We start from the raw sequence: 16,517 nt of genomic DNA, 5'->3' as shown, positions 1-16,517 counted from the left end.
CATATGTCTCAGTCTGGAAGTGTGTGGCTGGTGACTCTGAGATAAAAGTTAAATAATGCTTTCTACAAAATAATACAATGCCTCATTTAGATGTCAGCAAATACACACACACACAGACAGAGAGAGAGAGTTAGTGTGTCTCCTCTCAGCATCCCTGATGCCTCTGGACACATTCATTATATCCGGTGTCAGCGCTGCGCTCACTGCTTACGTTGAGAAATACGAGACATCCTGTTCAGCTTTAAAACCCACAGCATCTGTTTCATTCACAGAGATGAAAGATAAGTGTATTCACCACACGATGTCCGGGTGTGGAGCCATCGTCACTGGACCAATCAAATCAGAAGAACACAATGATAATGTTCATTAAAAAAATAAGTAAATAAGAAAGAACAACTAGGCTCATATTCACATTCATAGTTAATTATGTATCTTGAGGTCTGGATATGTAGGCTACCTACTTCAATAGCTCAACAAAACAGCGGAAAATATGTAAGTATTTTATATATAAGAATTTTTACTTTGTTACTGTACTTAAGTAAATTTTTTCAAGTATCTGTACTTCACTGGAGTAGTTTTATTTTGAGTAACTTTTACTTTTACTTCACTACATTCCAAAGCGTAAAATCTTACTTTTTACTCCACTACATTTTATAAAACATATCGTCACTTCATATTTTTAAATGAAGAAATCATCACATGCTCTGAGATGCAAAAGCAGTGTCCTATTTATGAACGAACTGATTCTTTTCAATTAACCTGTTAAATTCATTCGCAAATCGCACCAAACGATTAATTTGCGACTTGTACTAATCTGATTGCAGCTGTTCTTGAGTCAACAAATGACTGATTCAAATAATCCATTCAGAGCGAGTCTCCAGTGAACTGTATTCACAAATCTGACAAGAACCCCCTGAGTGCACGTACGACTGATGCCGTGAAAAGTTACTAATGTCGAATTTTAGGATTAATTATTGTAACTAAAAATTATATTTAGGTCACAGCTGTCAGTTGTTTGTAAACTAAATCTGATGTAAAGGGTGATCTGTTTAAACTCACTGAAATGCTTGTATGTGTAGGTTTTAGGTAAAAAAAAAAAAAAAACATTAAAATAACACAAATTTAAATAATGCATGCACATGTATCTTCCCTGCTGCTGTGGCAGTTTTACTAAAATATTATTAGTTTAATGTTATGTGATGTCTGTTTTTATATTTTTTGTCAACACACATTACATATTATGTATATGATTCACTACTAGTGCTGGCTACTGGACAATTCATAATAATTCATGCGTAGAGTGGGGGAAAAATTAAATAAAATTTGTACCAAAGGGGCGTTTCCCACAGGTGGGGTAAAATGCCGCCACTCTGACAAAGACATTTGCTTTATACATTTGGAGCAAACTCACAGTACAAGCAGTTTTAGCTTAAAATGAAAAAGACAAGCCGAAATAACAGTTGATAACAGTTGCTGAAAATCAGACAATATTGTTAGCTGATGCTAACTGTTTAACTAATTAGCTAGCTGATGCTAACTTTAGGTTATTTTGAAATATAAGTCTAAATATATTTATTCAACAAAAGATGTAATGTTCAGAACATAGTAACTACAGTAATTATCATAGAGGGAAGTGATGCCCTCTGGGGGCATTTTACCCCAAGTGGCCAGGGGTGTTTTACCCCACAGACTTGAAAAAAAAATATTATTATGAAAATATAATTATATTTTCATTAAATAAAATGTAAGCCCTAACAATAGGCCTTACTGTCATATCATATATAACTGTAAAAACTGTAAAACACTTTTTCTTACTGCTGAAAATTAGATCACTTATGGTAAAATCTTTTCTCTCAGGTGCATGCAGTGTAAGCTTCACGGTGAATACTTCTACATCACTCCACAGCAACAACAAAAATATATCTGGACTCCATATAGTGTTTATTTTAAGAAAAACCAAAGGCAAGTCATGTCACTCGGCAGCCATCTTCGAAACGCCTCTCGGGCATGGATACGCTTTATACATTTGTTTATGCTTTGATTTGAATGAAAACTGTGTATCCGTGTGGTGCGGCTTACACAGAACAGCGTACGCAGTTTTTGTCCAGCGGATATTCTCCAAAATGGTGCTGCGCTGACGCAGAGAAGACAAATTTTTGAATAAAGTCATTATTTTTGTTTTCTTGGCATACAAAAATTATTCTTGTAGCTTCATAACGTTATGGTTGGACTATGGACTATTTTGGTCATGTCTCTCATACTTTTCTGGGCCTTGACAGTGTTAATTGTTTGGCAGTCAATGGGACAGTCACAAGCCTCCCGGTATTCATCCAAAATATCTTAAATTGTGCTCCGAAGACGAACAAAGCTTTTACGGGTTTGGAACGACATGGGGGTAAAGTGATTAATGACAAAATTGTTATTTTCGGGTGGAGTAACCCTTTAAGTACATTGCAAATTAAGTACTTTTGTACTTTCACTCAACTAAGATTGAAAAGGAGAACTTCACACTTTTACTGAAGTAATATTTAATTTTTTATAATACATTTTATTTTAAAATGCATTATGTTTATTATATGCATTATAAATTTATAGTAAATGCAATAAGTGATTTTTTGACCCACTTAAGCAGGACATGTGTACATGTGTTATATGTCATTTCATAATTACTTCAATTTGAAATATAGTTCATGTGTACTGATGAATGTACTGGCAAGCATTTATGGTTAATATATTTAAAAAACATGACAAGCATTTATGGTTAAAATATACTTTCAGAGTAACCTTAATTGAACATTGAATTAAATTAAAATTGTAATCTATTCTTTACATGTGCTTTAGTATGTTAGTCAGTGATTAAACATAAAATTAAAACTTTTAATTTGACATTATCCCAAAGTGCACTTTTTAAAAGTGTACTCAAGTGTATTATGAGACAGTCATGAAAGTTGCCGTCGGTGGCCTTTTATTACATTCATATAATATTATTTGCAGTTTTTTTTTTTAAATATACTTTTAAGATTTGAAGTACCTACAAGTCATTCAGACCAGTTTTGTGAGCTGAATCAAAAACGGTCAAAGAATCACAAATGATATTACAGGCAATGATGCGCCAACTGATACAGAGTGGGAATGCTTGCTAAAAACACACAGTGACTGTTAGTGTGAACACGGCTAAATAGTAATGAATGCATTAGCAAGCACCACTAATAATGCTTACACAGGTACTGTGGTGGTGGTTCCATGTTGATATATGATATGATATTCAAGTGTTATGATACTGTACATGGAAATCCAAACGGTACTACCGTAACTCCAAAAAACGTTTTTGTAAAGACAGAGAAAAGTAAAAAAGTTCAAATGAATATGTCCTGTAAGTCAGTACATTCACACGTGCCGTGCATCCCCCGTGAAATATGGCATATTACCTGTGTCACTTGAGCTCCTGTAAACAGAGCAGCGCGGCTCAGGGATTTCAGCAGCGGCCGCTGATTAATGACTCTGCCATATGAGAGCTGCTTCTGTGTTTATAAAGACTTCATTGTTACTGAAGGTCAACATTAATGAGACACATTATTTCTTTTTCATGATAGCGTGGCGTGGTTGACCACGCTACCTTAACCCAGAACAAACGATGACAAGGACAACTAACGCTAACTATTCAGCTTTACACAGACAGTCATGAACATTCTACCCACTGACAGTGATCCAATGACAGGACCATTACATAAGCACACAGTTTGTGACGTCAGAGCAAAGCTACGAGACATCACTGCAGTCTCCTGAATGCACTAAACTGAATTTCTCTCTCTACACCTTATTAGATTTCTCTGCTTAGAGGAAGAATTATCTGTTAATGGAGCAATAACAAATAAGATTGCCCAAGATAAAGTCACATATTTTTATATAAGTTTATAATGAAATATAAGTATAAGGAGTCATACTGACTTTGCATTGTCATAAAAAGATGAAATTATCTGGTATTTTAAGAGACTTATTGACCTTGACACACAGTCATGAGTGTCTGCAGGGGTCCTCTCTATGATATAATTTCCAGTTTTATATTTTTCTGCATGTTGGTTGCATAACATGACTTTGTGTTGGAGGACAAAAGTTTTGTTCACATGTTAGTAAGTAGAAAATAGTGATTTATTTTCTAGTAAATAATTTAAAAAGCGTAAAACTACCTAATAAGGTTATCTTTTCAATAATGGTTTGCTTTTAAATAAGCGTTTTTGTTTAATAAGATATCATACAGTTGTATCATCCTCACATTTCTGATTTTATGCCCCTCAAAAATATCAAAAGTAATTTTCATGAAAAAATCATACAGTAGAAGAGGTATATTTAAGTCATTTTTAATCAATTTAAGTATGTGGACAAAAATAAGCATCATGTTATGCCATCTCAGCATTTATTCAATTTAATAAAATACATTTTTATTAAATTCCCATACAATTAGCCCTCCTCTGCAAAACTTCACAGTTGGCACAGCACAGTTTTGGGTAACGCAGGTAACATTTTCCCAGCATCCATCAAACCCTGACTTGCCCATCAGACTGCCAAATATCTAGCAGCGATGAAATTCCACAAACTGACTTATTGTAAAGGTGGCATCCTATCACAGTACCACACTTAAGTTCTTCAGAACGACCCATTTTTCCACAAATGTTTGTAAATGCAGGCCTTGTCCACACTAATATTTTTAGTTTGAAAACGCATCTTTTTCTCTCCGTTTTGGCCTTCCGTCCACACTGAGACAGCTTTTTTGTTAAGGAAAACTGATCATTTTGAGAACGGTCTCCAAAGTGGATTAATTTGAAAACGCCGTTTTCGTGTTGTGGACTGTGAAAACAGAGGTATTTGAAAACGATGACACATTTAGTCATGTGACACATACTGTATACCGGTATTGTGCCTGGTATGTGCTACTTTCACACTGTTGCTAAAGATAAGTTACTTTGAACACTCTTCATATCACAGTCCTGCAAAGATGACAGAAAATGTATTCATGATTGCTGTTTTGAGGCAAAACATGAGGGCAGTTGCGTTTTAGATCAGATATATAATGGTGTATATGCAGCATACAGTATGCTGGTTTTTTCAGCAGGGCAAAAGAATTGCATGTAAACTTATTATGTCCGTTCCATCTGTATCATCTCAGTGAGCTTTTATGAGGCTTTTCATATGCGCAGTAATGAGAATTTAATGTTTTCCAACATTTCAATGTGGATGAGAAACTTTTAGAAAATACTTCAAAAACGCAAGTTTTCAAGAGAGCGTTTTGAAATGAAAACACCATTTTCAAATGTATCCAGATTAATGTAGACGTAGCCACAGACTGCATGGAAGTGGCGTGCGGTGGTGTTTTAAAATGAGGAGGCAGTTTTATATATATAATTCATGTTCCTCTTATTGTTGCCACATTTTCTTGGTTAAATAAATATTACATAAAGAAGCGAGAACAAATATAACTCTATTTTGTATTTGATTAACATTATTTTTATTTAATTTAATATTTTAAATACTAATACATTTCATATTGTTTCATGCATTTTTACTATTATTCCAAAATATTAGCTAAAATAACAATTTAAACAATATTTTGAAAACACTTTACAATAAGGTCTAGTTAACATATTTAACATGAACTAAGAATGAACAATACTTTTACAGCATTTATTAATCATTTATTAACAGCAGCATTTTCTTAGCGATATGCTATTTACACTACTGTAAGTTCAAACCCAGGTCGATTGCATCAAAAATGACTTCGGCAGGCACTTTACTATCTATGCCACTGAAACTGCTAAAAGATTATTGTCTTTTGTAGTAATCACACGTTGGTGGGCAGAGTTACTGTAAATAACCTCTGCCAACAAGGTGGGCTATATGCACTTAGTGTAAATAGACACAGCTGTTCTTTTTAATAGTCAACTTATTTTCGGGTCATCGTCATAAAGGCACAAAGATACATATTTTATTTCATCAAGCTGAATATTCACTATAAACTTACATAGTCATCACGTTTTCTGGCCGTTTCCAGTTTTATTTTGACGTGACACAAAGCAATGATAGCCTATCTAATGGGTGAGTTATTTTCTTTCTTTATAATAACGCCATCATTTTCTTCAAGTTCATTCAGGCCGAGAGCTTGCATGAAAAACAAGAGGCGCGATTTATCACACGAACCAATCACAACCAATCATAAACGATCATATCCAATCATATCGCGATGGAGGCATTGCCTCCTCTCACGTGATCTTCCCCCATTGATTCTCAATTACCCCCCATTAAACCCACGGCATGCTAAGGGGTCTCCATGGACTGGACTGAAGGGAGGCAAGCCTCCGCTGTAACTAGCTGCGGGTGTCGCTGTTGGACAGTGTTACTTTATAAAAACGAGTGACTTTTATACTTTTAATGTCATATTTAGTAATATTTGCGTTGTTTTATTTATGTAATATATTTTCTCAACCAGTTTTTGAGGAGACGCTGCCTCCCTTGCCTCCTCGGAGGAAACGCTCCTGCTGCATGGACAGATGCTTGATGCTTTATACACCTGTGGAAATGGGTTTGATTGAAACACCTGAATTTAATAATTAAGAGGTGTGTCCAAATACCTTTGCCCGAATAGTGTATTTCTTCTGCCACTTAAATGTTTGGGCTCTTTAAAGTCAAGTGGACTCTGACTGACAAAATCATTTAGTATATGTGGATGTATATGCAAATTCCCGCCTCCACTCAATCAGACCAGCTCGGACCTGCTCCTCTTTCACTCAAGTTAACTGAAGTAGTAAATGCTACACAATGGCAAGTGGCACTATTAGATTAATTCATCCATATGTGTTTGAACCAGAAACTGATTCCGAAAAAGAAGAGGAAGAATGAATTATAGGGTTTAGTACAAGTCGATGTATCAGAATGGGAACGCATTTTATGCATCACTCTCAGGAACGTCGGACACGTAACAGTAATTGATATCATTAGCCTTTGGCTTGACTATGTTATTAAACAGCTAATAATGTGTTGCTAATGTTACACAAATCACGTTCCCATTTACCATCTCAGATAGCTATCATCTAAAAATCAACATCCTTAGGTAGAAATGCTTTGCTAATGATCTGAAAATCGATGTCCTGTATCACAGAGCATGTGTGCATGTGGTACCTTTTCGTCATCTTCAGTGAAGAGTGCTCCATTGGGATTCTTGTTGATGGCCTGTGCGACCCCGATGACCTCTCCATCACTGCTGCGAATTGGCATGCACAGCAGAGACTTGGTTTTATATCCGGTGAGTTTATCAATCTCATCACTGAAACGATGGTCCTACAAAAGAGGACAAGAGACAGTCACTCTCAGCTGAATGGGAACACTTATAATAACTGTTAGGAGAAGCCAAACTAATTAGAGGTGAAGTGTGTCATTGCTGTGCTGCTAGCGGGACTAAATAGAACAGCAAAAAATACAGAAAGTGACAAAAACATGAGAAACACTTACTTATCCACTGCTTTATAACACACTACCGAAAGATTGGAATAATTAAGATTTTTAAAAAAGAAGTCTTATTCTCACCAAGGTTGCATTTATTTGATCAAAAATACAGTAAAAAAAAAATAAAGTAATATTATCAAATATTATTACAATTTAAAATAACCGTTTTCTGTTATAATATTGAAATCATTTATTATTCTAATAGGCTGATTTTCAATTATTATTAGCGCTCAATTATTAATAATGATTTTTAATATAATCATTGTTGAAAACAGTTCCTGCTGCTTAATATGTTCGTGGAAACGATAATACATGCATCAAGCGACCTTGAGCAATGGAAAGGCGCTATATAAATAAAACTTCTTCTTCTTCTTCTTCTTCTACACTGTTGCAGAATTATTTGATGAATAGAAAGTTAAAAGAACAGCTGTTATTTGAAATAGAAATCTTTTGTAACATTATAAATGTAATGTATTTTTAACGCATACTAGCTGAACAAAAGTATTTTCTTTCTTTTTCTTTAAATTACCCTGACTTTTAAATGGTAACGTATTACAATTTTTACATAAATATCCAGCAGCACATACAATTATTAAGCAGCTCAACTGTTTTCAACATTGATAATAATATTAGAAATGCTTTTTGAGCAGTGAATCAGCATATTAGGATGATTTCTGAAGGATCGTGTGACACTTAAGACTGGAGTAGTGATCACAGGAATAAATTACATTTTAAAATGCATTCAAATAGAAAACAGTTATTTTAAATTAAAATAATATTTCACAATATTACAGTTTATTATTGATCAAATAAATTCAGCCTAATTATTAATTATTCCAAACTTTGACTGGCAGTGTAGCTTAACAGTATTTTAACATTAACAAACATTTACATTAAATAAAGCTTAACAGATAAGCTCATGTTCAAATATACAGAAATATCATTCATATTCAAGTACATAATGTATGTAGCTACAATTTATAATGCAATTAATGACTTATTAATGAAAGTTATTATAAAGTGTTAATATTTTTATGTTTCCATCTCATGTTTGAATGGTCTCTGAAATGCTGAGTTTACTGGTATAAATAATGCAGTTTTAAAGATCTGCTCCGCTTGCTAAATGAAAAGGCAAATGCAGATTGACAGGCTAATTAGAGAACTGCGAGCTGGCATCATCATCATCACAGCATCAGGACTATAACTGTAGAATGGAGAGGATGAAGTTTGTCTGAGCTGATCGATTCAGTAATCAATACTCAGATACTCTCACACAACTCATTATTTCACAAAGGCCCTTTATGGATCTCAGGGAATAATCAAACCAAAAACATCACTCAGGGTCACAATAAAATACTCTCCGGTCTGTGTGACAGTCATTATCCTTATGGGATAATGTCATGTGAGTAACCTCGTCAACAAATGCTAATTCTTCCTAACCCTATCTGAATTTCCACTGGCCTCAAATGAGAATCATTTAAGAATCAAATACAATCTGGATAGAAAAAAAACAGCTTAAGGTGGTGTGCTGGTCTTAACTGGTTTGACCAGTCTCCTGTGTTTAGCTGTGCTGTCAGCTGATCTCCAAGACAGTGCCCAAAACTCCCCTAAAACCATCAAATCCAGAAACAAATTCCAGAAGAAACCACCTTGGGCTGTTTTTGTTTTTTTTAATCCAGTGGGATAAAATGATTATCCTGTTTATTATAATGTTAATTGTAGACTTGAGTCAGGTTAGACCCCATACTGAATTTAACACAGATCAAAATTATGCTGTGAGGGATAGACTTGTACAATGACATGTACTGTATAAAGGTCCTAGATCACAAAACTTTCAAAACTGTTTTACTACTGAAAGTTTCAGAAAGATTTTTAGATTCCCCAATTAGGATGGATTCCAAATAAAAATAGACATTCCATTAGCAAATCTGTTCTCAACTTTCAGTATTTTTAAACTACCAACTGTCATTTTATTCCTGCTGCACCTGTTATGCATCAGGAAAGATTGCTGTTTCTCCATCAAAAGTGATATCAGTGAAATGTGTTCCTTTCTATTTGACAAGTAAATACTCATATGGGAAAATGTAGTATGACTGGCCTCACTACACATGCCCCAAGCTATATAAGAGTTTCTCATAATTTGGAAAAAAATTGTAACAGATCAAAGTACGAGTTCTTTGGCTATTACTTTGGTCCCTTTACAATTGTTTTCATATAGAAATTACAATGTAAATTCCATGTTCATGATCATTTGGAATAGTTGTATCAGAAATTCATCTGGGATTGGGAGGCTTTAGATGCTTTTACTAAAGTTCCTATCTCTAATTTTACTTTAGCATTACTTCAACATTAACACTTTCAATTAAAATAGGATTTTGTTTGATTCTGATGATGATTTTAATCCCTTTACATTTGTTCAAAATTACAGCAGAACTTCCATCAGAATCATCTTTTAGAGTTCCGCCATCAATAATTGTCACTGTAAAATACTTTCCTGCCTGATCTGATAATTACTTATCCAATGATACTTTAGTTCAAATAAATAAACCTAAAAATTAACCTGAAAAATAGGATTTTCACTTTATCCAATTGCATTTTATCAATCCTTTGCACATTAGGACTTTTGGACAAGAAACAATCATTTTCTGTTTCACTTGATATGTGTTTGTGTTTCACCATCAATAATTGTCCTGTCTATATAATTAATTATCCATATGGGAAAATGAAAAACGTGAGTGACCTCACCATGTATCCTACTGTATGGCAACAACCTGTTCCTAATCCCAGAGGAATTTCTATCATTATTTGGAACCAATCCTAAAACATTCTAAATGGCTGTAGGAATTAAAAAAGAATCCTAAAAGAATTAAATAGAAAAAACAAAAAACCCCAAAGAAAAAACATAAACTGAAAACAAGGAAGATAAAAAATTCACTGTATCCAGTAAGATCTTATTTGACTGAAACTTTTATCCCTTTACAACTGTGGTTCCAAACACACATCCTTGAGGGTTTTTTCTTTTTCTTTTCTTTCGGAAAAGAAGCAATTACTTTATTCCTGCTTTCACCTGATATGCATCGGGAATGTTGACAGTTTCCCCATGTTCAGCCACATATCCAATGATGCCCTTTCCCCAGGGCACCTGCACCTCATCGGAGTTACTGAGAGATGGCAACACTGTGGTTCCAGCGTGAACGTCAAAGAACTTGGACACCAGAGTCTTTTTATTGGCCGGTCCCTCCACCAGGAACAGGGAGCAGCGGTCAGCATCCACCATGATGCACACAAACACCAGGATCTTGTAACTCAGACTGGTCAAATCCAGGTCGTTGGAGATGTCTTTGACGAGCTCCAGGAAGAACTCCCTCTCGTTGTGCTCCTTCAGGTAGTATTTGTAGTCTACGGCGGTGGAGGGGTACTGAGGGATGTTGACCCTGGACTCCAGCAGAGCGGAGAGGATGTGCGCGGTGGTTGGCGGCAGAGAGCTGGCTTTACGCAGCAGCGCGCGCCTCCTCATGCTGCTCAGCGGCTCCTGGGCTCTGGAGTTGACGTGCTCGTCGTAAGTCCTGTTGGCGTTGATGGCTTTAGACCTGGCGAAAGTCTTTCTCAGCTCTTTCTGCGACGCTCGTCTCTGCAGCCCGTCGCTTCTGCTCGCCCAGCTGTCTTTACTGCAAGCGTTCGCCGCTTTCTCCGCTTCCGCGCTGGAGTTCGCCGGAGTTTTAGTGGCGTGATGGTTCTTCATCCACTTTTCCACCATACTTGCCTTGCTTTTTCTCTTCAGATAGTCCTCTAATAATTCCGGGTGCTCGTCTAGAAAACTTTCAACATCAGAAAAGACCATGTTTGACCCTGCCATTGCTGTAAACGAAATAAGAGAGACGCGCGTTTTGCACGGTCATTTATGTGAGTGCAGAGCTCAACGTGTCATTCGCAAACTTCAAACAACAGACCCTCCGCGGGAGGAGCGGAGTTTTAGCATGTTGCGACCCAGCGGTTCCGTCTGATGCAGAGTAACTCGCTCTCGTTCATTCTAAAGCAGCGCCAGTGAGATGATGCGACAGAGCGCTTCGCAGGTGCATCGCTGACGTCATGAACACGCATCCCTCCCTCCATCCTCTTCGGAGTCTTTTCATAAACTGGTCTGTTTTATTATAAGGACGCTCATCCTAGGTGACACTGGGAAATTGAGTCTCAATGGCTTTTCAAAACTCTCGTGATTATTGAGACGTCGCAAGCAATGCCTAAATTATTGTATGCGTGTATTCTTTTAGATTATTACCTATATATTAGTTAAATAAGCCCTTATATTTTTGTTAGGTAGCCTATGCATAAGACCACATTCCACTATAAAAAATAAATAAAAACAAATGAAAAAATAGTACTGCGTAGTTTTACCTTCTAAGCGGTTATTTTGCGCCAAACCTCTAGTATCTACTGTACGGTATCTGTTCAATTATATCACTAATTCACTATTTGCCTATGTAAAGTTGCAGCTTCATCGACCTCTAGTGGACAAATTGAGTTCTGCAGCTGTCCAAAAGCATGACCACATCCTTGAAAGTGAGGGGCAGACCCTCACGCATGTCCTGATCTATAGTTCTGTAATGTAAGCGCATCTTTAAAACAAAGGTTTCAGAAGGTTTTTTTTCCCAATGTCATAGAATAAATGCCTTTTTTTTCTTAGTGTGAAGAACCATTTTCCACTATAAAGAACCTTTTTTTTTACAATGGAAAGATTAAATGAAGGTTAAAGGTTCCTCATTGAACCACTGATACACAAAATATTTATTTTTAAGAGTGTAGACAGAGTTCATAAACTACATCAGCTTTCAGTGTTAACTGGAGCGAGACTTTTAGCAGCTTTCCTCAGCAGCACCTCATAAATATTCATGATAGCAGTCTATGTAAGCTGTCACGAAAACAAATTTTTCCCGTTTCGTGATAATAAAAAATCTGTGAAACACACAAAACATATAGGGCTGAGTTATAAGTGTCTTTTTATAACTCATGCACTTATCAGATAACGTCGCCACATCACTTCACGTCTGTCGACAGCATAGTGAAGTCTCTACTTGTCATTACATCTTTTCCCTAACAGTAGGAATTTCAATCGAGATAACAGACAATCTACAAGAACAACTGGCAAGTTCAGCGCATAGGCCTATCACAATCTATCACAAACTTTGAACTAGCATTTTTTGTTTTTAAATACACAATGCCTTCAAGTCAATTTCATTGCAGGTTTACATATTTGTGTCAAATTCATTTATCAACCTGTCAATATTCTGATTCATGTTAGGCCGGAGAAACACATGTGCACTTCTCTAAATATAGCTTGCATGTGGTAATATTGCACAGATTCCCTTTACCCTTCTTGAAGATTTACTGAAATCATAAGTGCCAGTCCTCTGTCGTGTCATGTGTTCCCACCTCTTGTGTCCATATTTGGTTTGTTTCCTGTCCTTGTTTAGTGTGATTATTAGTTAATTCTTGTCCAGCTGTGTTTGTGTAATTAGCCTGTGTATTTAAGTTCCTGCCTGTTCAGTTTCATGTTGTCTGGTCTAAATGTTACTCCCCGGTGGTCCTGTTTGTGTTAGCCTTGCCTTGTTTGGAATCATTAAAGACTGTATTTTGAGTTTACATCCTCGTCTGTATGTTCCTGTATCCTCCTCGTGTGTGCACCGTGACAATAAGGTTGGCTTTTTGCTATTAATCCCTGTACACTCTAAAAAATACTGGGTTATTTTTTTTTAACCCAAATGCTAGGTTCCGCCTGTTGGTTCATTTTATTGGGTTGTTTTTAATATTTTTACCTAGGTGCTGGGTTATTTCTTTTTAACCCAAATTCTGGGTTCAGCTTGTTGGGTCACTTTTTTTTAAATATATTTTTACCCAGGTACTGGGTAGTTTTTTTCTGTCACTAAGTTGCTGGGTCACTTTTTTTTTTTTTTTTATGCTGGGTTATTTTTTTTTTTTTATACCCAACCGCTGGGTTGAGCCAGTCTCCAACGAAGCAACCCAACTGCTGAGTTACATTCAGAGCACGGGCTTTTTGAGTATAATTTAATTTCCAGCCCATTTTAAGGCAGCAATATAATTTAAACAATCGTTGACTTAAATAAAACAACCCAGCATGTTGGGTAAAAACATTAACCCAACCAGGGGCCTGTTCCATAAAAGACGCTAAGAAAAGCGGGGATTAATAACTTGAAATAACCTAACAAATCAATCGGGACTAAAGCGGTTCCATAAAGGACAATTCAAGTTCACGCAATCTGACTAATGCTATCCAGGTTCAGTGAGTCAGGATAATGTGACGTACACGCTTATTCTGAAGCAGCCCTTAATGTCGATCATGGATCAAATCGATCCACCATAGCAAACAGCGAATATTTGTGCTGTTTAACGCATTTGAAACATTGTGTTTTCCTCAGTGCATAACTGATACGTCACAGGTATATTTTTTACATCTGTAAATGTTAGAAAGCCATGCAAATATATCCATTTAGCTGTCAGGAGTGGGCGAGGCTTATGCGAGAGAACGAGCGCTGCGGCGCGCATGCGCGCTACACAGACAGAGCAGAATAGAATACTAGCGCAAGAATTCTGAATAAAATATACATTCTGCTAAAATATTTGTTGTTGGACATTAAATGTGACACATAGAATTTTAATTTCCTACATATAAGTGTATTTTTATGATAGCAGCAAGCCAGCAACTGTTAATCACTAGCTCAAATGAGTTAAATGTGTGTTCCTCTTATCAGTTAAAATGTACTCTGATTTCTATTATAAATTTACATTTTTAATTCAGTGATTTTAACTTTTGATTGTGTTTTTATGCTTTAATGCTTTAAAGAGCCATTTTAGATTGTAATGTTTTAATGTTCTAATAACCATAAAAGGTACAGCTGTCATAAATTCAGAGAGAAAGGCTGCATGGCTAGAAACTGCTGATCAACTGCATGCACAAGTAGCCACAATGTTAAAATGTCATTCGTCTACATTTTGGGCACAATACATTAAATACAGTTGGTTGTAGCCTATTTTTTATTTATTTGATTATTTAAGGTGTATTTTCTGTATACTTTTATTTTTGGACCGATAATAAATTAAACTGACTATATGTGAGAGAGTCAGTGGTAATATCGATGCGTTCCTATTGGTCAGAGTTAGAGGAGCTCAGCTTAGCCTGACAGTTAGCCTGCTCCGGACCAGGTTAGTTTGCCAGCATAAGTTGCCGGGGTAACTGAGTTTGAACTTTTTTAAGTTTGATTTATGAAACCGAATCTACCAAAAATAAGCCTGACTAACCGAAATAAGCCTGGCTTATACTCTAATCTTGGTTTATGGAACAGCCCCCAAGTGGGACAAAATAACCCAGCATGTGTTCTGTCCAATATTTACCCAGCGTTGGGTTGCCAAATAACCGAAGTTGGGTTGTTTTTAACCCAGCATTTTTTAGAGAGTACATTTGGGGATATCTCCCACATTTCACCATTCATTGAATTTTAGATCCAGTATAATTTTGGGGATTGAATGTAAAAGTCTCATGTAATACTAAGTGAATAAGTTAGTTCAATTATTGCAAGAATGGGGACAGCGCCATCTATCGGTTATAAGAGTGTATAGGCTATTAAGGCTTTCCAACAGCAGATTCAATGGAAAATGGAGAGGTATTTTTCCCACTTTGCGTAGGCTACTCAAGAGATTTACTGGTAAACATTAAAACACAATCATTATTGTTTAACTGTTTAGTATTTCTATGTAAACGATGAAATTGAGTTGTTTTCATCATGCTTAATTATGATGTCTTTGTCTATTATTCTGTGTTTTGCATTGGGCTGATTCATTCTCTGCTGTGTTTTGATAATTACCATATGCCTGATGGATTCTAGTAGAGTTCACCACTAGATGGGGATATTGCTACTACATTACTGTAAGCTTAGTTCGGTCTGATCTGGGTATGAAGACCATAATTGTATGTAGAATTTTTGATTACTTGATGGGACACTTACAACATGGTGTTGCAAGTAAAGTGTTTACTAAGCTTTATTTACACATTTAGATTTTCAATGCTTGGCACTTTAAAATAAACTTCTTAAGGAAACTTCTATGTAATGGACGACATAATTTAGTTCATGCTTCTAATTAAGTGATAAAAAGCAGTTGCAAACGATGTACAAAAACACATACTAATATGCATCAATACAATGTGCAACACTTTACATTTAGGCTAGTACCTAAATATTTTAATATACTTTACACCAAAATGAATTGTGATTAAACAAGTATTCCATGAACATAAAGTGCCTGAAGTGGTATTATATATAATTTTTTTTTTTTTTTTTTTTTTGTATTATATTTTTAGCTATGTAAAAAAGTCTTAGATTACTTGCAAATTGTAGTCTGTTACTGATTCCAAATTACATTAAACAAATTGTAGTTAGTAACATGATCCATTACATTACAGATTTTAGGTAATCTAATCAGTACTTTTTGATTACTTTAAGATTACTTTTGACCTAACTCATTTATCAGATTGATTTAAATAGGATAGTCTTTTAGTATATTGATATAAAAAAGAGAGAAAATATGTGACCCAGGACCACAAAACCATAGGGGTACATTTTTTTAAACTGAGATTTATACATATGAAAGCTGAATAAATAAGCTTTCCTTTGACGTATGGTTTGTTAGGATAGGACAATATTAGGCCTTTTAAAGTTGTCCAAATTATGTTCCAAAAAAATTATTTTTTGATAGATATTATTTTTTTGTTTTGATATACTTACGGTATATTTACAGTATATTTTTGCACCTTTTACAAAATATCTTCATGGAACATGATCTTTACTTAATATCCTAATGACTTTTAGCATAAAAGAAAAATCATTTTGACCCGTATTGTTGGCTATTGCTACAAAATATACCCCTGCTACTTATGACTGGTTTTGTGGTCCAGGGTCATATATATTCCATTCATTCTTATTAACAACATGAAGTGCATTAAACATAACATT

At 35.5% G+C, this 16,517-nt stretch overlaps 1 protein-coding gene across 1 annotated transcript in view; it reads right to left on the bottom strand.

Moving 5' to 3' along the window:
* Positions 1–11,350, bottom strand: part of LOC306876323 (dual 3',5'-cyclic-AMP and -GMP phosphodiesterase 11A) — a gene marked incomplete at both ends in the record, with an annotated part of 83,728 nt that extends 72,378 nt beyond the window's left edge. The window contains 2 exons of the mRNA XM_079427407.1: positions 7,171–7,329; positions 10,562–11,350. Of these exons, the coding sequence (XP_079283533.1) occupies positions 7,171–7,329; positions 10,562–11,350 (948 nt within the window). The remainder of the gene's footprint in view (positions 1–7,170; positions 7,330–10,561) is intronic.
* Between the last annotated feature and the right edge of the window lie 5,167 nt (positions 11,351–16,517).

The sequence above is a fragment of the Barbus barbus genome (genome assembly GCF_936440315.1).
Source record: "Barbus barbus genome assembly, chromosome: 10".
Taxonomy (NCBI): Eukaryota; Metazoa; Chordata; class Actinopteri; order Cypriniformes; family Cyprinidae; genus Barbus; species Barbus barbus.
Note: the sequence above shows the minus strand (reverse complement) of the source record. Positions and strands in the feature narration are given on the sequence as shown.